We start from the raw sequence: 22,216 nt of genomic DNA, 5'->3' as shown, positions 1-22,216 counted from the left end.
GGCAGTGTATGGGCTAATGTTACATCATGGACTAGGCTTGTTGCTCTTGGCTTCCTACTTCCCTGCACACCCTGATTAACTCTTGGCTGCTTCTAAATTTCTGAAAGTAATGGAACGTGGAATGAGCAGATGCTGTAATACGACGTTGCCTGATATCCCAGCTCTCTTCTTTCGCTGGGGATTCATTACTGTTGATTCTGTTGAGTCTGAAAAGATCATGACATGAAGTTGGGACATTCCCTCAGCCATCTTTGAGTGAGCATATGTAAGTGTTAGGTGGTGGGCTAGATCCTGGGATTCAGAAATGTGGATGACATGTCCCTGTCTTAAGGAGAAGCAATATATATACCTGTTGCACTGTTTATCACTTGGCTTTCAGGGTTAGTTAATTGTGTATCTAACTCTGTGAATTGCACATACATAACATTTACTATGTGCCAGGCACTGCTTCTGAGTGTTGTTTTTTTTTTTAAATATTTTATTTATTTATTTGACAGAGAAAGAGACAACCAGTGAGAGCGGGAACACAAGCAGGGGGAGTGGGAGAGGAAGAAGCAGGCTCCTAGCGGAGCAGGGAGCCTGATGTGGGGGCTCAGTCCCAGGACTCCGGGATCATGCCCTGAGCCGAAGGCAGACGCTTGACGACTGAGCCGCCCAGGCGCCCCCTGAGTGCTTTGTACATAGTAACGTGTTTGGTCTGCATAAGACTCTCATCTCTGTCTTGGCTGCTTCTTGTACTTGTACCAGCTTTGTCCCCTCCTCAGCTAGCTGCTCACCCCTTCAGTCACTTTCACGGTCTCTTGTGCTTGTGGCTACAGCTGCCCCAGTCACCTTTGTGCATTGTCACCACCTCAGTGGAAGCTGCTTCCATGGCCACAGCCCATCGCTTTGGCTGCTGCCCATCACTGTCTTCTTCACCTTTACTGTGGCTGCCGCTTACCATGTCCTAACTGTGGGTTGTGTTATTGGGAGTTCTTTCTTTGTGTCTGATGTGGGTGACAAAGAAGTGGCTGCATCTGACCCAGGACGCCAACCAAATGTGAAGGGCGTGGAGGAGGAAGAGAAGGGAGCAGGGGCAGTGGTGATGGCAGGTGGCATTGTTTAGGGAAGTGTGAAATGCCACTGTAGTGGAGTAAGGCCAGTCAAGAGGAAGAAAGTGACGATGAGGCAGGAGTTGGTGATGAAGGCCAGAATGTGGTGGTGACGAGGCAGGTTCTGGTGCCCAGGAGCCAGAGGATGCCTTTGACCAGTTCCATTTCGCCTTTGATGGTTTTCAGTTTGTAATTGAGGATTTTGTGCTTGCCATTGGTTCTGTTGACTTTATTGATGAAGTCAGTGACTGATAATGTTGATACATACTATAGTCATTGCTATGAACACCCGGTCAGTGCCATTGAAATCCTTAAGTCAGAATGTGCCCATATAGAAGCCGAATTCTATAAGAAAATTAATGATCTTGACAGAAAATACATTGGCTTCTATCATATATTTGCTTTTTAAGATTCCAGATGCCCAGGCTGTACTCCAGACTAATTAAATTAGAAGTCCCCCAGGTAGGTCTGTTTTGCAGCCAAGGTTGAAATACCGCTCCAAAAGAAGTCAGCATTTTGGCTTGACTCTTTTTAATGTTAACTTGCTTAGAAACATGGTTCGAAACCCCTGAAAAATGTCATAATAAAGTTTCAGATGCTGGCAGGCTTGCAAGGTTACAATGGGCTTTATTTTAAACCCAGTTGGTGGTGTTGACATATAAACTTAGGTTGGATCAGAGAATTGTGATCTCCCTTTCTTAGATAGATGAGAAATTACAGGTTCAGTAGATTAGACAAAAGGAAAGGATGCTCCCCTGTAGAGTATTCAGAAGCAGCTATAATGCAGGGAACATGGGCATGTTTGAATTGTGACGAGGACCATTTCACAGTGACTCTGTCTTTAAGTACTTCTGTCCTTTGGAGACTCTGAGATGGAGTTCTGAGGCTGGTGGTTGAAGCTTCCCTTGCAAATTAAGAATGGGGCACTTTTTCAGTGAGTCCCAAGATAAGTATGGTACCTCATAGGGAAATCTATGGGAGGTTACCATCATGACTGAGACTTCTGTAGCCCCAGTTGCTGGTGATGATGGAGAAGAAGCAGATGAAAATGTTGGAGAAAAAGAAACTTAAAAAGACCCATACCTAGCAGAGTTCAAGCTACAGTGAGTCAAGGTGTCAATCCTTGAAGGTAACTGGTAGTTTAATGGCCCTAGTGTAACTCTTCATTACGTACAGCATTGTTGGTTAGGATGTTTTTGGTTAAGTAAAATATTTTTTATTTGTTTAAAAAATGAGTTGGCAAAATCTGAAGCCCTGGCAGCACCAGATGCTGGTGAGGAAGTGGAGCAGTAGGAACTTTCATTCATTAATGGCAGGAGTGCAATATGGTGCAGCCACTTTGGAAGACAGTTGGCAGTTTCTTACAAAACTAAATATATTCTTACCTTACAATCCAGTGGTCAAGCCCCTTGGCATTTACCCAAAGGCGTTGAAAACTTATGTCCACGCAAAAACCTGTACATGGATGTTTATGGCAGCTTCATACATAATGGCCAAAACTTGGAAGTAACCAAGATGACCTTCGGTAAATAAATATGAATAAACTGGTACATCCAGACAACGGACTGTTATTCATCACCAAAAAGAAATGAGCTATCCAGCCATGAAAAGACACAGGAGAACCTTAAATACATACTGCTTTGTGAAAGAAGCCAGTCTGAAAAGGCTATGTATTATGTGATTCCAGCTGTTTGACCTTCTGGAAAAGGCAAAACTATGAAGACAGTAAAAAGATTAGTCATTTTCAGGGATTGGGGGGCAGTGAGAGGAGGGATAAAGAGACTGAGCAGAGAGGATTTTTAGGGCAATGAAAACTATTAAGCTATTTCGTGTGATACTATAACACTGGATACATGACGTTATGCATTTGTCAAAACCTATGGAATGTACCACACCAGGAGTGAATCCTAATATGAACTGTGGGTTTAGGGGGATAATAACGGGTCAGTATAGGTTCATCAGTAATAACAAATATACCACTCTGGCAAGTGATTTTTTTTTTTTAATTTTTAAAAAAAGATTTTATTTATTTATTTGACAGAGAGAGACAGCAAGAGAGGGAACACAAGCAGGGGGAGTGGGAGAGGGAGAAGCAGGCTTCCCGCTGAGCAGGGAGCCCGATGTGGGGCTCGATTCCAGGACCCTGGGATCTTGACCTGAGTCGAAGGCAGATGCTTAACGACTGAGCCACCCGGGCGCCCTGGCAAGGGATCTTTTTAAAAAAAATTTATTTTATTTTTTTCAAGTTTCTATTTAAATTCCAGTTAGTTAACACATAATGTGGTATTAGTTGCAAGTGTACAGTTTAGTGATTCAGCACTTACTTACAATGCCGGGTGCTCATCACAAGTGCTCTCCTTAATCCCCCTCCCTCATCCCTCTACCCACTTCCCCTCTGGTAACCATCAGTTCTCTATAGTTACGAGTCTGTTTCTTGGTTTTCCTCTCCTTCCCCACCCCACCCATGTTCGTTTGTTTTGTTTCTTAAATTCCACATATGAATGAAATCATATGGTATTTGTCTTTCTCTGACTGACTTATTTCACTTAGCATAATGCTCTCTAGCTCCATTGGTGGGGGGTCTTAATTGTGGGAAAGGCTGTGTGTATGGTGGGAGAAGGGATGTATATGGGGACTCTCTGTATTTTCTGCTCAATTTTGCTGTGAGTCTATAACTCTTTTAAAAATATAAAATCTATTTAAAAAATGAGCTGGAAAAACTCATTATTGTACCAGAATTCTAACAGTATAGTTATGTGCCACTAAATGGGATACAGGAAAATATGTATGGTCACTGTTTTATAATTGGCTTTTTGTGAAGTTGTTTTGTTATATACCCGGGACTATACCTAGAAATAGTCATGTGCTCTAGTGAATACCTACTATCTGCTGGGTGTGCGACCTCAAGGAGAAGGGGATCGGGGCCTTGGTGGTCTCTGTTCACTGCTCTAAAATATGGTGGGAGCAGAGTAGATCCACGGTTTTCAAAATGAGCCCTAAAGGGGTACCTAGGAGTCTATCCCAGTAAAGCTGGACTTTTTGGGGAGGGAGTCACCAGCTCAAGAAAATACAAAATAGAAACAGAAATAGAAAAATCATTAAAAAGAAAATGTTATATGTAGTCTTACTAGAAATTTTTAAACTTTTACTAATTTCTATGTACTCAAAAAGAGCATTGCCTCTGAGTGAGTACAGACTATTTCTATGTGATAAAGGCACAGATGATGCAAGCTGACTTTTAAATCACTTTAGTTGGTTCTTCAAAAAAACCTTTTCTCAAAAAAATATTGATATCAGTGAACAGTTCTGATAAATCATACTATATGACAACTATAGATATATGACTAGATAAGGCTCCCCGTTGAGCAGGGAGCCTGATGTGGGGCTCGATCCCTTGACCCCAGGATCATGACCTGAGCCCAAGGCAGACACTTAACCGACTGAGCCACCCAGGCGCCCCTTGTAATCTGTTTTTAATTACCCACCAGTATTGGTGACTTTGCAAGTTAAATAAAGGTTTGTGTAATTTTTTTTTTTTTGGTTTGTATAACTTTTAATGATTTTGTAGTGTACTATTGTATGTATTATAGTATTCCCCCCCTTTTTTTTGTTTACTATAAACAAAGATAAACAGGTATGTTTGTGCTTTATTTATCTCTTTAGAATATAGTTCTGGAAGTGAAAAAGGTAACCGATCAGTTTGGAAGTGAGTATTAGTAGCGCAACCTTTCTCGCCACAAATGGCTATTTGGAAGTTGTACATGAGAACTGTGAACTGTCAAGCTTCTGGGACCCTTGGTTTTGGTCTGGTGGTGGGGTGGTCAGTTTGAGGATGCGGCCGGGGCAAGTCAGCTGGCACATGCGTCTCTAGGGCTCCCTTGGAACTAGTCATTGAGTCGCATGGGGCAGGCTGGTTTTGGAACTAACTCTCCTGTTGTTGCAGACGGCGGAATGGCTCCAAAGGTCACCTCAGAGCTGCTTCGGCAGCTGAGACAAGCCATGAGGAACACGGAGTATGTGACAGAACCGATCCAGGCCTACATCATCCCGTCGGGAGATGCCCACCAGGTGCTGAGTGGGGATGGGCTGGTGATGGATCTCATCAGCCTCTCCTCTGTTTTCATTCTTTTCTCTCATCCCCAGTGTGTTTGTAGGATTCTAGTTGTCAGGCCACAACTAAGCATGTCCTCCAGGGCTTGGCACAGGGACCTGTGTCTAATAGGGTCTCACCGAATGCTTGTTGATTTGGCCCTGGCTTCCGTATTTCCAGTGAATAGAGCTAGCTTTCAATACCTTGTGGAAGCATTAGTGAACAGATGAAAGAACAGAGGTCTGGGCCTTTGTGTTGCTGACAGATTTTACCCCATCTCTTCTGCCACACCCTGTCCTTACAAGAATTGTCTGTCCTCCTTCTCCCACCCAGATGGTCCCATCCCTCTGACATGGCTGGAGGAACAGCCAGAAAGTTGTCATGGATCTCTACACCAGCAGATTTTAGGGGTAATTCTGAATACCACCCTTTCCTCTCCTTCCCCTCACCCCCACAACCATTACCTTTGATGGAATCAACTCAGTACGTGCCTTTTACCTGTGAGAACACTAGTGACCTAAATATGGAGGGAGTCGGGTTTGGAGAGGTAGAGACTGCATGTGATGGGGCCAAAGGGCAGAAGGGTGAAAGGATTCTAGTATCTACTCTTTCAGGTCATTGAGTCAGCAAGTGTTTGAATATCTATACCATAGACATGGGACTGCAGGGTTCCAAAGACAAATTGAAGATTGAGTTCCTGCCCTCACTATGCTTATGGTTTGATAGAGGGATGAGACAACTTCCATAGAGTTCTTCCACAGAGTTGTCTGTACATATATGTTTTATAGCCTTTGCTTATGTGCAAGGCGCTGCTCTAGGTGTGGTGTAGGACATGAACACGAGAATGGTCCTGTTCTCAAGAAGCATACAGTTGAGTAATGGCGTAAAGACATGTCTGTATAACGAGGTGGAGTGTGGACATGCCATCAAGAAAATCCGGACAAAGCACTGTGGAAGTTTGAAAGTGAGAAGGAAGGTGAGAGGGAAGTTGATGGAAGGCTTCACGAGCAGGGGAGGCATTTGAACTGGATGTTGAAGAATGGGTAGAGTTGGATAAATGGAGGAAGTGGAAAGAATTCTAGGTGGGAAGGTTAGTAGGAGTAAAGGCAGAGAAGCAGGGAAGGTTGGAGTACTTTTCAGAAACATTATGGCAAATTCCCCTGGCAGAAGCCCAAGGAGGGCATAAGCAATAGGGGAAATACAGCTGGCGCGGTAGGATCCTTTAGTTGCAGGTAATAGAAACTGCCTTGAGATCCTTTGAACAATAAAAAGGCTTTCTAAGGCTTTAGGGCAGGGCCACTGCTTTGGCAGAACTCCAGCTTGTGAATGGTGGTCTCTGGACTTGTGGAATGTCAGGGCCTCAGATGGGGTATCTCATGGAAACTGAGGGCAGGAATGCAGCTGGCCCAGAACAACTGGGATGGGAAGGGTTTCAGCTCTCGCCATAGATCAGTTTCTCCCTTTTTTAGGCAACAAGGTAGGCGGTAAATAGGAGGTCATCCAACAGTTCCCACATTTATATCTCTTGATCTTTTACTTTCAAGATACCAGATTGAGCTAGAACCGTAAGCCCAAATCCAGAGTCCTGGGTGAGAACTTGAACAGCGTAGTAGCTTGGGGTTTACCCTTGGTCCTGGCGTGTGTGTGCGTGCGTGTGTCTGTCTGTGCATATGTGGGATGGCATGTGGTGCAGACATGACTGATGAGGGTCTACCGTGATGGAGGGCGGCATGTAAGAAATTACTGTAAATTGAGCAAAGTTGCCAAAAGGTGTCCACTTTAACTGGCCCCTTTTCTGCCCCTCCCCAAAGGTGTCAAACCCCATGGTTGTGACAATAGTGTTAACCAGGGATAGCAGGAAGATTGGACTCCTGCCTGGAAACAAGATTTCCTGGCCTCGGGTGCAAATGAAGGGCTGAAATGAATAACCAAAGGGATTAGATAATTTGAGGCAACAGCATAAAGTTCAGTATACTTGGATGTTTAGAACAGTATTCTGCAAACAGCATTCTACAGTATTCCTGTTGTGTCTCATAAGGTGTTCTGCAAAAGGAGTATTCAGTGGTCAAGAAAATAGTGAAATAAACGGAGCAGCTTCTTTTTATTATTATGGTAAACAAGTGTAACATTAAATTTATAATCTCAACTATTTTTTTTAAAGATTTTATTTATATATTTGAGAGAGCGAGTGAGAGAGAGTGAGCCCGGGTGGGGGGGGTTGTGGGGAAGGGCAGAGAGAGAGGGAGAAGCAGACTCCCCACTGAGCAGGAAGCCCAACATGGGGCTCAATCCAAGGACTCTGGGATCATGACCTGAGATGAAGGTAGATGCTTAACTGACTGAGCCACCCAGGCGTCCCCATCTCAACTGTTTCTAAGTATACAGTACAATAATGTTAACTGTGTGCTCATTGTTGTGTAATAGATCTCTAGAACTCTTTCATCATATAGAACTGAAACTCTGTACCCACTGAAGGACCCCCACCCTCGCCTCCCACTAATCACCACTCTACTTTCTGTTTGACTGCTTTATCTACCTCTCATAAGTGGAATCATACAACATTATCTTTTTGTGACTGGCTTATTTCACTTAGTATAATGTCTTCAAGGTTTGTCCATGGTGTAGCTTATGACAGGATTTCCTCCTTAAAGGCTGAATGATAATCCATTGTATGTATATACTACATTTTTTTTTATATACCACATTTTAAAAAATCCGTTTATCTATTGATGAATACTTAGGTTGCTTCCAGCTCTTGCCTCTTGTAAATAATGCTGCAGTGAATATGGGTGTATAAATGTCTCGTCAGGATCCGGTTCTCAATTGTTTTGGATATATACCCAGAAGTGGAATTGCTGAATCATACAGTAATTCTGTTTGTTTTTTTTTTTTTTAAGTAAACTCTACCCCCGTGGGGCTCAACTCAGGATCCCAAGATCAAGAGTTGCATGCTGTATGGACTGAGCCAACCAGGCACTCCAATAATTCTTTTAATTTTTTGAGGAACCTCCATACTGCTTTCTGTGGTGGCTGTACCATTTTACATTCTCATAGCAGTGCATAAGGGTTCCAATTTCTCTACATACTTGCCAACACTTTTCTCTTCTTTTTCTTTTTTTTTCAATAGTGGAATGCTAACAGATATGAAGTAATACCTCATTGTGGTTTTGATTTCCATTTTCATGATGATTAGTGATATTGAGCATCTTTTTTATGCTTGTTGGGCGTCTGTGTGTCTCTTTCGGAGAAATGTCCATTCAAGTCCTTCGCCCTTTTGAACAGTTTCTTAACTGCAGGACTTCTCAGGGCCTTTAATATGGAAATGTGCACTGTGCAACTCTAAGGAGAGAATGAAGTATTTAGCATTTTCTAGACTTAAATGTCCATGGAATTCCCACGGTCATCTCAGGGGTAGGCTCAGGGACTCACTGTTCCATGGAGTTCCTTGGTCTGTTGATACACAACAGTACTTTTCATGCTATGATGGGTCAGAACTTGATCCTCGAGGAGGTGAGAGGAAAGGGAGATCCTTATGTGGAGAGGAAAAGCCGCTGAAGACGAGGGTTCTGCGTGTAAAAGTGGGTGAAGGGGAGGCGAGAGAATGTGAGAGAGGAGTATCAGAGAAGTAGCACATGTGGCTGGAGCGGGGGTTGTGGCATGTGAGGAAGCCAGGGTGGCGGGGTACATTACTGTTAGATTTGAGTAGGCGGTGGTGAGGTGGGGGGAGGTGGGTACGGTTTAGGGTGGGGGTGGTAACAATTCTTCCACTCACCTCTGTTCTCTGGGATAGACGGACAAGATTGCCCACCTTCGCAGGCACCAGAGTCTGATCGTGGTTGAGGACTAGATGAATACGTAGGTTGGCCGGCACAGCCTGGGCTGAGGCACGGTGGGAGGTCTAGGTAACAGGCACCCCAGCATTTAAGAAGGACCGTCTCTAGCCTTGTCCCTGAGGAAATCCTTCTTTTCCCCCCTGCCTCCTGCCAGGGCCAGGCTTTAGCCTTTGGACTTGGGCTTCATGTCATGTGGATTCTGTGCCGATGTACCGGTGGTTTTCATTTTCTGCCTTTCAAGCACCAGGTGGTTGCCCTGGACTGATTTGATTGCAGCTGTTTTATCTCAATATTGAGCAGGATGGTGGATCCTGTGGTGGGAACACATTATATAGCAATTGGTGTAGGGTCTTCTCTAAGTCCCTGCCTTGGTCCGGGTTCTCCAGAGAGACAGAACCAGTAGAATATATAGAGATATCTACGTAGAGCCCTTATCCTGAGGGATGGGCTCCCACATTAGCTCCCCTGGTTCTTAGACCTTAGAGTTTGAACTAGAACTATACCACCAGTGTTCCTGGCTCTCCAGCTTGCAGACAGCACCAATGGCATGTGTCCCTGTCTGAGTTAAAGGCCTGAGAACCAGGAATGCTGATTTCTGAGGGCAGAAGCAGACAGATGTCTCAGCTCGAATGAGAGAGCAAATTTGACTTTCCTCTCTACTTTTGTTCCATTCAGACCTTCAGTGGATGGGATGCTGAACACGTTGGGCCGTCTTTAGTCTGCTGATTCAGATGTTGTCTCTTCCACAAACCACCTCACAGAAATAGCCAGAAATACTGTTTTACCAGCTAGCTATCTGGGGATGCCTTAACCCAGTCAAGGTGACAGAAAATTCACCATCACAGTCCCCTAGCACAGCGTCGTGTGAAATCGGGTCTCTCCTCCAAGAGGGTCACACAGCCTGTTGCGACGTCCCAGTCGAAGACTCCTTACGGTTCTGCTTCATTGGTGAGCCTTCACCTCCGGGGGAGGCCTCGGTGTAGGAAAGGCTGGACTGTGAATGTTATTTGAATTAAAGTTCAAAGTTTCTGGTTAAGGGTGGGTTGGGATTTCAGTTTGTATTCTTCTGCCTGGAGTTAGGATACAATCTATATGTTTACTGGTAGGGGATGTCCTTGTAGCCAAGATAAGCCAAGTTTATTTTGATATTCGTGGTTCTGGGTGCTGTTTGTGAGTTGTGTTTTTTTGTTTTTTTTTGGTCTGTGTGTGTCATTATAAAGCTGTTTCTAATCTGATACCCTGATTTGGGCCTAATATGCCCAGAGCAGTTCTTTGTTAAACTGGGGGCACGGCAGTGAGACTGACCGAAGCACAGGGGATATTCCAGGCTCTCCCCAGCTCTTCATCCCCTGCTCATGATCCCAGCATATTAGAATTGGATGGCTTCTCCCTGGATGAGGAAGCTGAGAGTCAGGAATTAAGTTTTTTTTCAGATAGTTACGGGACCCACTGAGGGCTTTTGAACAAGAGGGTGACATGATCAATCAAAGTAGTAATGGTTAGTGTGAATTGGAGAAGGGACGTACTGGGAACTGAGAAGCCATTGGGAGACCATTGCAGCATCTTGGAGTCCGGGTATGGAGGGCTTGGACTTGATGCCGGCCTTGAGCAGAGAAGAGGGGAAGGATTTGAGGAGAAGCGGTAGAACACAGATTGAGTGTGGACTTTACAGGCAGATGGCAGAGGGGCTTGGGAAGGTTGGAACCTGGGAGGATTCGTGATGTCATCCAGAGAAACAATTGAGAAGTCCTGAGTTCCTTGTTTCAGTTCCTTTGGCGAGGTGGGGCATAGTTGGGGTGACGGCTAAGTGGGACTCTGGGCCCTCGCCAGGACTGTGAGGACAAGGAGCAAGGGTTGGCTTTGTGTGTGACCTGCCGCAGCAGCCTTCTCAGTAATAGAGAGGCTGCTGTTGTCTGTGGCTCTTGTTCCTAATTGTTTCGTGTCAGACTAGATTCAGGGTTGATGGAATTTCTCCTACGGGGGGGAAGGGAGGGTGTTGGAGAATGAAGGGGAATCGTGAATTCTGTCCTTTGTGTACTTTCCAAAACACAAATATGCACACCCACACACTGTTCCGTGCTAGAGAGAAAATGCACCCCAAATGCATAATTGCGCAAGGACCAGGCACTCCGGGAGTCGTCTTCTCGCTGTTCTCTGCAACTCTAAGGGTTCGTTGTTTGTAAACCCAGAGCAAGGCTTGTGGTAATCATGAATTTGGGCCCAGGGGGACTTTCACAGTGAGGAATTGTCCATTCTTTCTGGTAATCTGGATGCTTTCATGTACCATCTAAGTGAAACATTGAGATTCGTTGGTGCCACTGGCTCTAAACCAGGAGAATCATTGGTTGGGGCCAGAGCTGTGCCAGCACTGCCTTTTAGAAATCCAGATTCTTTATCCTCCCCATCTTTAAGGCTTCATATTCTGCTCTTGGGCGTAGTTTAACCAAAGGGTCATGTTCTGTCAGAGGCGACTGCCAACTTGAGTTTTTGGCTATTTTTATGGTTCCTTCTTCTGGAAGACTTGAATCAGATTTTCCTAACCTCTGTCCTACTCCTATTCTTCCTGGAGTTGGCTTCCTGTTTTGTATTTCTTAAACAGACTCTCTCGTAGGGTGGAGTAGTGATTTTTATCATAGACTGATTTTATCCACTGTATTAATTAGAGTATTGCTAGCTGTGGTAACACATCCTACAGTTTCAGTGGCCTGGTACTTGTCTCTTGTTTATGTAGTGGTCTGGAGTGGGTGTTTTTGGTTGGTGGGTGATACTAAGAGGAGAGTGATTCAGATATCCATTCTGTCGCCATTACTCCAGCTGGTGGAAGGGGTAGGAGTATGGAGAGGCCACACTGCTTTTTAACTGTCCCTGACCCAGACATCACCTCGGCCCCACATTCCATTGGTGAGAACTAGTCATGTGACCCCACCTAGATGTATGGGGACCTGGGAAAGGAAGTCCTAGATGGGAATATAGTTGTTGGCAAGAGTAGGGGGTTTTGTTATCATCACCTAAGACAGGGCATGGTCCTGAAAAATTCTGACGTGTGGGAGTTCTCTTAGTGGAGTGGGTCAGAAAGCTTTGTGGAAGAGGGCATGTTAGAGCTGGGTGTTGAGAGGTGGCTAAGGCTTTTTTTTTTGTTTTTTTTTTTCTTATTTGTAGATGTGTTTTATTTGGCTCTGTATTATTTATGTTGATTGAATTAGATGCCAATGCTTAAAAGTTAGGTGATCTCTCATGAATATATATATATTTAGCTTCTGAAATACTGAGGGGTGGGAACATGTGGCGGGCATTCTAGCATGACAGGAATCAGAGCTGAGAAGAGCTGCTCTCTGGAAAAGTCACTTCCTTATCCTGCTTTACTTGTTTAGTTTACTTGCCTGTACCCTAAGACATTTGAGTTTGAAAACATAGTTACAATCCTTCTGGTATGAATAATGTATTAGTTTCCTACTGCTGCTGTAACAAATTACCGCAAACTCCGTGGCTTACAGTAACACACATCTATCTCTTAGAGCTCCAGAGCTCTGGAGTCTACAGTGGGTCAGTAAGGCCATGTTTTTTTCTCGGGGCCCCAGGGGAGAATCTATTTCCTTGCCTTTTCCAGTTTCTAGAGGCCACCTGCATTCCTTGGGTTGTAGCCCTTCCTGCATCTTCAGAGATGGCTCAGGTTTTAATTAGGTAGAGGGAAAAAGGTTCATCTTTCCTTCTACTTGTTTGTTTATTCAGCAGATAATATGGTTGAGGACCAATATGTGTTACCTATGCTGTGAGAGGCCCAGGGACAGGGACAAAAAAAATAAATACCCCAGTCTCGTGGAACTTATATTTTGGGGCAGGATAATACAATTATAATGTGAGAAAGAAGAGAAGCATCTAGAAAATGCTATACAGAGAGGTAACAGCCAGGTGACCACTTTGGGTAGTCCAGGCAAGCCCCTCTGCAGAGGTGCTGTCTGTTCTGAAATGTAGTTACGAGAAGGAGCTAGTCATGCCACGATCAGAGTGCCTTTGATAGGCACAAGAAAGAGCATGTGCAAAGGCCCTGAAGCAGGAACCAGCTTGGGAAGTACAAAGAGCAGAAAGCAGGTGGTGTGGCTTGAATGTCTCGAGTGGCTGGGAGAGTGGAGGAAAGCTCTTGAGAGGACAGCAGGGCGTAGGCAGGCTGTGCCTTGGGGACTGGGCTGAGGTTTGGATTTTATCCTAAGTCTGATGGGGAGCTATTGGCGGGTTTTGACAGGATGCTAACATGGCGTATATAGGCATTTGAGAAAGCTCACTGTGAGTGTGTGCGAACAGTGGATTGTTGGGTCCCTGGTCTGGGTGGAGATGATGGAGGCCTGGACTGAGTGCTGGTCTTAGAGATGGAGAGAAATGGTGGTTTTGTAGAAAAAGCCAATAGCTCTGCTTCCTTGTTTCTTTTTCCCAGCATGCTAAGGCTTTGGCTTATTTGAGACCTTTTTCTGTTCCCTGGGGAAAATGTTCTTGGGTTTCGCCAGCTTCACAGCTGGGGGAAGAGTAGCAGGCCTAGGCCTAGTGCTTGTCTGGACTCTGCCTAGCCCGTTGCTGTGGAGGTGACAGCTTCGGTCAGTGACGGCTTCCTGGCATGTTGACTACTTAGGTCATGTCTAGACATTCTTGCCCAGACCTTGTCTGGATCCCAAACCAAACATGTTCACCTGCTGTTAATTCCACCTCCCTCTGGAGAAACCTGCCTTTTGCCTTTTGCTGATAGGCAACTCCTTTGAGAGGCCTTGTGCCTCCTCTCGGGCTTGCCCAGGTAGGGGTGGGGCATTCCTGGAGAGCTGCGTCCCTGCATGGAAGAGTCTAGCTGGGCCGAGATAAGCAATACCTTTCCTGCCAGCTCTTTGCTGGCATCCTCACTGTGCATCACAGGTGGGTGAACCCCAAGCAGGGGAACCTCCGTGTCCATCAGGAGTGTTCCCTGTGTCTTCTCCATTGTATACTGTGAGTTTTAGTATGAGAGTTATTTTTGTTGACTTAGTTTCCCCAGCCCCTTGGCTGCTTTTGCATCAATCAGGAGGAAACTAATACTACCTGTTCTATTGCATATATGCAGCACTCTCAGCTTTCTGGTGAGTTGTTTCAAACATTAACTTACTCTTCCTCACAACAGTTCCTGGAGAAGGGTGGGAACTCTCCTCTGCTCTCCATTTTTGCCTTCTTTTTCTTTAGTCCTGCACCCAGTGATTACTGGGTTATAATCAAATAAGAATTCTACAGTTCATCAATGCCGCTGGCGGCCATCTCTTCTTGTTCTTACTGCTAAGATCAAGTGTTCCTCTATGTGTTGGGGATAAAACATGTGCCTGCTGTTGCTTTCAGCGGTCTGAGGGGACCTGTTTTAGAAATGAGGAACAGAGCCTGTGAGATGCGCTGTGACTTGTTGCAGACCACATAGCGGGACCTGCTGGAGGGCAGGTGTGACCTAGAGCTGTGTTGTGGTTCCCTCCGCTGGCCCTTCTGGCATCTCTGTGGGTAGTGGTCCTGTGGCCGCTTTAAGGCTGTGGCTGCAGCTGCCTTGGTGGAAGGGCAGGAGTGAGACGTGGATGCCCTCTCACCCCTACTTCATGTTGACCTAAAAATGCCCTGATCCAGCAGCCCCATTCTCCATCCTCAGCATTCTTAACCCTGCTGAGCCCTTTAGTTCGGGAGAAGCCTGCCAACAGTAGAAGGAGCAGCAGCTCTGGTTTCCAGCCTACCACGTCCTGGCCCTGCTGCTGACCTGAGAGTGGGCAGGTTGCTTAAAGATTCTGTCTCACCCTTCAGTTTTCTCATTTGCCAGTAGTCTTATCCTGGAGAGTCGTTATGAGGATGAGAGATAATGTGTCATATGGGAGCAGCATGGCAGAGTGCTTCAGAGCCCAAGTTCAAAGCTTGCCCCTGCTACTTGTGTGACTTTGGGGAGATTACTTCACTCGCTGTGTTTCACTGGCTGTTGGTGGAAGTGGCACCCCATGGCTGTGTACCCTCTGCATGGGAATGAGGACCTCCTGTGTTCTTCAGTCTCCAACCCCTTCCATTTAGAGGCAAGGAGATGGCAAAGACCTGGGTTGGGACATGATTTTCTTTTTCTGAAGTCTCCTGGATTGGAGGGAGTGTTTCCATTTATTTCCTAATAGGAAGGGACAGGGTCTGCATGGGAGCGATTGATGACGCTGCCTTGGAGGGGAACACACACAGGAAGTTCAAAAACAAGCTCATGCCTAAAGAGATCCCAGAATTATTGGCACCTAAAACAGAAATTCAGCCTTTCTTTTCAGAAAAATAACAGATGCCTAAATGTCAGTGGCGAGGAAGGGGGATGGCTGTTGGTTTGTTTTTTTGAGTAAGATCTCAGTGACGAAAGAGCAGTTTATTATGTTTTGTCTTAATTTGCTTTGTTCTGCAGAAGAAGAAATAGAGGCTAGCAGGCATAGCTTTTTTAGCCCATAATTAATTAGGGTCTTCTGCAGTGTGTGCTAATTTTTTTTTTATGTTCAGCTTGACTTTTCTGCTAGGCTGTCTGTTCCTCGAAGGTGCCAAGGCTTCACCGGCTTCTGTGTCCCTGCTGGGCTTTGCACACAGCGGAGCACGTGGAGTGCGGTCAGCACGTGGCCGGTCGAGGTCCACTTCATCATCCTTTTTGTTTTCCAGAGTGAGTACATTGCTCCGTGTGACTGTCGGCGGGCCTTCGTCTCTGGATTTGATGGCTCTGCGGGTGAGTTGCTAAATTTTTTACTTTTGTTTGCTTCTCAAAAATAACCAGGCCAAGTTTTAGCCTATGATAGAACCAAAAAGAAAATGTATACCAGACGCTTCCCCTTGAGCCTCTACAGAAAGGTGTGAACTCCCAGCGTCCCCCAGCTCTCCAAGTTCACCTCTTAGTGGCCCTTTTCTCGATGCTTTGACTATTAAAGTTTCACTTATTTTATTTCAATTTTTATTTTTTGCTAGTAAAGTTTTAAAACATTTTTATTTAAAAATATTTTGAACTTTTCATTGAATATAGCATACATAACAGAAAATTATATCAGTGTTTGGGGCGCCTGGGTGGCTCAGCCATTAAGCGTCTGCCTTCAGCTCAGGTCATGATCGCAGGGTCCGGGATTGAGCCCCGCATCGGGCTCCCTGCTCGGCAGGAAGCCTGCTTCTCCCTCTCACACTCCCCCTGCTTGTGTTCCCTCTCTTGCTGTCTCTGTCAAATAAATAAATGAAATCTTTAAAAAAAAAAAAGAAAAGAAAAGAAAAGAAAAGAAAATTCTATCAGTGAAACTGAAAATACCTGTGTAACTAGCACTCTCGATAAGAAATGGGCACTAACAGTGCCCCAGAAACTCTGCCTTAGCTTGCAGATCCTGTGTAATTCTCTAAGTGGCTTTGGGGTTCAGTAATTTCACTTTCAGTTTGAATAACAAAGGTTAATGTTGAGCTGCATTGGTGCCCTGCCCGAACATTTCCAAAACTGTTGTGCTTTCGAGTGTTAGGGTGATCCCCCCGTTCAGACTCCCATCTGTGAAGCTAGCTAGACTCGGCAGGAACTGCTTCCTTTCATATAAGTGCTTGTGTTGTTTCGCACCTCAGGATTGCTTTTGGCTGGCACCTCTGCCGAAAGCCCCAGTCTGCCAGGCCTGTAGGAACCGAGGGCAGGTCGGGGTGGGAGGCGTCAGCTCCCTGCTGGTGACCAGTGAGTCACTGTACTTAGAGTCCACTTGGTTTCTCTCAGGAAGGGTGAAGCAGTTCCCTTGGGGTATTTGGTGGAGCAGACTGCTGTGATCACTGTGCTGGAATCCTTTCCACCTCTGTCTTGTTGACTATGAGGCTGTTTTGACCATAGGTGCATAGCCCCCTGCTGTTGGCCTTGACTCGTGCTGGGCAGATGGGGTACTGTGCTGGGACCGGTCAGCCTGGGCTGCCTGAGGACTGCTTCCTTCAGAGCTTGACCCACTGCTGGTTCTCAGTGGCATCGTCTTCTCTTGCCTAGAGTTTTTCCTGGAGTCAAAGGCCCATCTGTCCCACTAGAGTGAGTGGTGGTGGGAGACTGGGCCACACAGGAGCTGGTGCTTCTCACGGTGCTTGCCTGCCTCCTGTCGCTGCGTGCAGCTTCTTTGTGGTTTCAGAAACCTTTCTCTTTCTTTCGTTCCCCTGCTCCAGGCACGGCTATCATCACGGAAGAGCATGCGGCCATGTGGACGGATGGACGCTACTTTCTTCAGGCGGCCAAACAGATGGACAGCAACTGGACGCTCATGAAGATGGGTGTGTGGAGGCATGGCCAGCCCAACTTTAGTTGGCCAGCTTTGGGAAGCGACCCTAGAGCTCCTCAGGGTTTCTGGATCTTAACCCTTTGATGAGGTCAAGGGTGTGTTGGTCTGCTTGGGCTGCCATAACAAAATACCGTAGACTAGGAGACTTAAACAACCGAAATTTATTTGCTCAGTTCTGAAGGCTGGAAGTCTGAGATCAGGGTGCCAGCCTAGTCAGGTTCTGGTGACAGCCCTCCTCCTGATTTACAGACGGCCGCCTTCTCACTGTGTCCTTACCTGGCAGAGAGATAGATCTCTCTTTTTCTTCTTAAAGGGCCACCAATCCTATCAGATTAGAACTCTACCCTTATAATTTCAACAAATGAATTTTTGGGGGACACAATCCTTCTTTCTCTCACTTGTACATGCACACGCACACACAGAGGCAGACGTTTGTTATAAATGGGCAGGCTTGTGGCCTTTAAACTTTTTGATTGCATGCCTCTGTTAATGGCGCATGTGCCCTCAACTTATATGTATACTTGTTTATATGTTTATACATACGTACTGGTGTCCATCTGCATTTCAAACGTGAGCGAAGATAAATTTCTTTATTTTTTAGAAAAAAATAAATACAAATAGACATCTTAATACTTTCTTCTTGCACCCCAGTGGATCATTCAGTACCCCTGGGGTATGGGTATCTCTCTTTGGGGCCCACATCTCCAACTGTCAACACTTTGGGGGTCAGAGTGTCAGAGGAGCGAATTCTGTCTGGCTGTTCTTTCACGTAGGTATGTAGTGGCCCCAGGGGATAAGTCCTCCTTCCTTACAAGTCCCCTCTACTTCACTGTGTCTTCCCTAAGCCCCCCTTTCCTCAGGCATTTCTCCGGGGAAGGGAAATTCTGGTGGGTTTGGTTGGGGAGTGATTCATCCGTAGGATTTTGCCAGATATCTGTCTGCTAGGAAATAATAGCATGACTTCATCCTATAAAAGTCATACTAGGGGCATTAAAAGAAACTTCGTTAGTAAGTGGCTTTTTAGCGGTTTGGAAAAAAATAGCAAAGAATCAAATAGCAAAATAACAACTCAGTGCCAGCTTTTAGGCAGTTTTTTGGAATTGAGATTCATGAGCTCATTTCTTTATAAACCTTTGAACTTCCCCTCTGTGGTTATGTGGTTATCAGCAGTCAGTAGGGAAAACAGTAAAGATAAGTACTGTTTTAGAATATATGAACTTTCACTCTAAATATAGATCTATTTCACCAAGACATTAACTTTTTAGTAAAAATCTGATCAGTTAAGAAATATACATCCAAACGTAGAAGGTATTGGCTTAAATGAAAGAAAAACTGGAATATCAAAAATAACTTCAGTTCCTTTCTTGAAGCTTATTTGGTGCCCTATGACTAGTGTCTTGGAAATGGGAAGGGCTTTTTGCTCTTGGGAATTGGGAAGCCAGGGAGCCATCGTAAAGACGATGGTGACGGGACCTTTGTGGCCCTCTTGTCATCTTTGGAAAGATTTCTTTGCTGCTGAGACTTATGTTCAGCCCTCCAGTCAGGCCTGGTTCAGGAGTGGGAGCCTCCTGTCTGCCAGCCTGCCTTCCAGTGCGGGGAGAGCGCCGTGGCATGTTTCCCTTACCTGGTGTGAGATGTTTGAGCGAGGTCCCCAGCTCCCCGCCTTCACCAGTCGCCACCCAAGTGCTCATCACGTGCGCAGTGGTGGTAAAGTGACCAAAGCTGAGAAGGTGTTCTTCGCAACGACTCCTGTACCATGGTTTCAGTGATGCCCAGGAAGCCGTTTTTACCGGGAGTCGAATGAAAATCTTGCCTTTTCTTTTTTTTTGTCTTCTTACCCCTATAGTTTTTTTTTTTTTAATTAATTAATTTATTTAGAAAGAGGGAGAGCACGAGTGGGGGGGCAGTTGGAGAGGGAGAGAGAATCTCAAGCAGACTCTGTGCTGAGCACAGAGCCCCATGTGGGGCTCGAGCCCACAAATCTGAGATCATGACCTGAGCTGAAACCAAGAGTCAGACACAACCAGCTGTGCTACCCAGGTGCCCCATCATATGCTTTTAAATACACCATCTTACCCTTCTTACATCCTTCCAGGATTAAGGAAAATTCAGATTTTTCCAAGTGCTGCCAATCCACCTTATAGAAGGCGCTTCATAAGACCCTGTTATCATCATGTTGGTGAATTGCATCCTTCTGGGTAGGACTGTGAGCTGGGGTCCATTGGGAATTGTTTCTTACATGTTCTTCTCTCTGTAGGTCTGAAGGACACACCAACTCAGGAAGATTGGCTGGTGAGTGTACTTCCTGAAGGATCCAGGGTTGGTGTGGATCCACTGATCATTCCCACAGGTGAGTGAGCTGGAGTCCTTCCAGCGTGGGTGAGGAATTGGATTCTCGATGGTTCTCCATACTCATTGTTTCCTTGTGGGACTTGGATCATTTGGGGGCTCAGCATGACTTGATGTCACGATAAAGGTTAAGGTGAAGGAAAGAGGCCTGGCAGAGAGGCAGGGGAAGGCTGTTGGTGGTGAAGATAACCTTTTTACAGTTACTTATCGTACACCCCCAGCGCTAGGCCACGGGAGGATCGCCTCTCAGAAGGCACTGCTGCCTGCCTCAGCTAAAGCGGCATTCAGTTCATGCATGGCTGGGCCACGTGTATTTCTCCCCAGATTACTGGAAGAAGATGGCCAAGGTTCTGAGAAGTGCAGGCCACCACCTCATCCCTGTTAAGGAGAACCTTGTGGACAAAATCTGGACAGACCGTCCTGAGCGCCCGTGCAAGCCCCTCCTCACACTAGGCCTGGATTACACAGGTCAGAACCCTGCTGCACCCAACAGGGCCCCCAGCCATCGTCCCCTCCACCTGTCACCCTTCTCCCCGTCCCAGTCCTCTGTACCAGAGTTGAGCTTGAGCGGATGGCAGGATCTTGCCCCAGGCTGGCACAGTGTGGCATTTGATGAAAGCAGCAGCTCTATTTGTCTCCACAGTGGCCACCTTTCGCCACTTATTTTGCATAATTTATTCTTGCCACGCTCTTCTGGGCAGACCTTTGGCCTCTGCTAGGATGGCTGTTTTACCACACTGTTGGTAACTGCTTCTCTAACATGTCTGATATGGAAACAGGGCCCGGGGGTTTCTAGGTTCCGTTTCCTTTTCTTCTGCCCGCATTTGTAGGTTTACCTTCGTAGCCGCCCCCCCCTTCCCCGCCCAACCCTGTATCTGGTACCTTCTGCTTTAGAGGCTTTGGGTGTGGGTGGGTTTCTTTGGCCTGTGTAATAGTGGTCGGTGACGAGCGAGCAATGTGAACTGTTAGTGGGAGCTGAAAGTGTGGATTTATGGAAGGAACAGCGAGGGATGCAGAAAGAGGCCAGGGAGGTGGGGCCAGGAGAGGGAGCCATGTGGTAGAAACAGAAGAGGAGAGGTGGATGGGGGATGTCTGGAATGTAGGCAGATTGCCCAGAGGGGTCCTGGGAAGAAAGCATTACAGCCCAGACTCTTGCCAAGTTTTGAACAGCATTCCCGAGCTGATCTTCAAAGCGGTGTTGGTTGTGGGGGCAGCCCCCAGCTTGCTTTCACTGTGACGCCCTCACTGGAGCGCGGTGCAGACTGAGGGGGATAGGTCCAGTGAGTGGCCCAGGGTCAGCTAAACATTTTCCATGAGCATGGTTTGAATTTTTTTTTTAACTGAATCAGAGGCTTGGACCTATTGCTTATAGGTGAGGGGAGAGCAAATGTTGGGGCTAAGACTTTTGTTTAGCAAACATGAGTGCCTAGGACACTGTGCCAGGTGCTGGGTGAGTATGGCAGACGGTTACCCTATTCCCAGGGGGTTGTAACCTGAGTTGTAAGTGCCATTTCATGGCAGGTGAGTGTGGTGTTCGCGGTGGTGATGGGGTGAGCTTCTCTCAGGCTATAGTTTCATCTGGAGAGCTGCAGGGAGACCCTGGCTTTGACAGGGCAAGTGTGATTTGGAAGCAGTAGTCACAGTGAGTCAGATGGCAGGGAGTTCCTAGGTCTTGGCACCAAGACACGAGTCTCTGGGCTCCAAGAACGTAAAGTGGTGGGTGATATTCCCCTGGCCTCTTAGACTGGCTGAGTTTTCTCTGCCGGGCAGTATGTTCCAGTGTTGCTGGATTAATTGTCTGTCTTCCCTTCTAGATTGTAAGCCCCGTGCGGGCAGGGGCTGGGTATTGCTCAGAGGTGGAACGGCAGTGACCAGCACAGTGCCTGGCAGATATCTGTGCCTGGGAAGTCTCGAGACTTCACAGACATTTGTTAGACGAACAGATGCATTAATTTTGTGTGTGAGGCAATCAGGGCTCTTGAAAGCCAACAGGCTTGGACAGAGGCTTGAATCCAGGGCTCCTGTTTGCTCAGGTTAACATGCTCCCTCTAAGATGTGGTGCTGGCTAACAATGTTTGGGATGGGTTCTTTCACTTGGCTCCTGTGGGTCCCTGGAGCCAGATCGCAAGCACGTTTGTTTCTTGCAGGCATCTCCTGGAAGGACAAGGTTGCAGACCTTCGGTTGAAAATGGCTGAGAGGAACGTCGTGTGGTTTGTGGTCACTGCCCTGGATGAGATTGCATGTAAGAGCTCTGGCTTTACTGTGTGGGCGTGGCACCCAGTCTCTCCCTTGGTCCTCTGGGAATCTGTGTGTTCAGGCCAGTCAGCTTTCTGAGTGGCCAGGGAGTAAACAAAAGACTATGTCACCAAATGGGTACATGATAGACCAAATAGGATGGAGAAAGAATTATAGAGAATGCAGAGAGGAATGTGGTTTTGCCCAGAGTAGTAGTATATCCAGGGGCTGATGTTGAATCAGTGGTAATGTCCACCTCTGGCCAGTTTCTTCAGGACTGTGACTGCTGAGGAAGGACATTTCTTCTTAACATTTTGTGTCTGTCAACATTCACGTGTCTCTCTAGCTGA

At 46.3% G+C, this 22,216-nt stretch overlaps 1 protein-coding gene across 5 annotated transcripts in view; it reads left to right on the top strand.

Moving 5' to 3' along the window:
- The window catches only part of XPNPEP1 (X-prolyl aminopeptidase 1), a 51,737-nt gene that overhangs the window by 9,329 nt on the left and 20,192 nt on the right, over positions 1-22,216 (top strand). For all 5 annotated transcript variants that reach the window (XM_011232147.3, XM_034663252.1, XM_002925110.4 and 2 more), the window contains 6 exons: positions 5,035-5,159; positions 15,672-15,735; positions 17,169-17,273; positions 19,539-19,631; positions 19,955-20,098; positions 21,778-21,873. In XM_011232147.3, the coding sequence (XP_011230449.2) occupies positions 5,043-5,159; positions 15,672-15,735; positions 17,169-17,273; positions 19,539-19,631; positions 19,955-20,098; positions 21,778-21,873 (619 nt within the window). In that variant the 5' untranslated portion in view covers positions 5,035-5,042. The remainder of the gene's footprint in view (positions 1-5,034; positions 5,160-15,671; positions 15,736-17,168; positions 17,274-19,538; positions 19,632-19,954; positions 20,099-21,777; positions 21,874-22,216) is intronic.

The sequence above is a fragment of the Ailuropoda melanoleuca genome, chromosome 6 (genome assembly GCF_002007445.2).
Source record: "Ailuropoda melanoleuca isolate Jingjing chromosome 6, ASM200744v2, whole genome shotgun sequence".
In the NCBI taxonomy this organism is placed as follows: domain Eukaryota; kingdom Metazoa; phylum Chordata; class Mammalia; order Carnivora; family Ursidae; genus Ailuropoda; species Ailuropoda melanoleuca.
The sequence above is the reverse complement of the archived record's forward strand: the minus strand, read 5'-3'. Positions and strand labels throughout refer to the sequence as shown.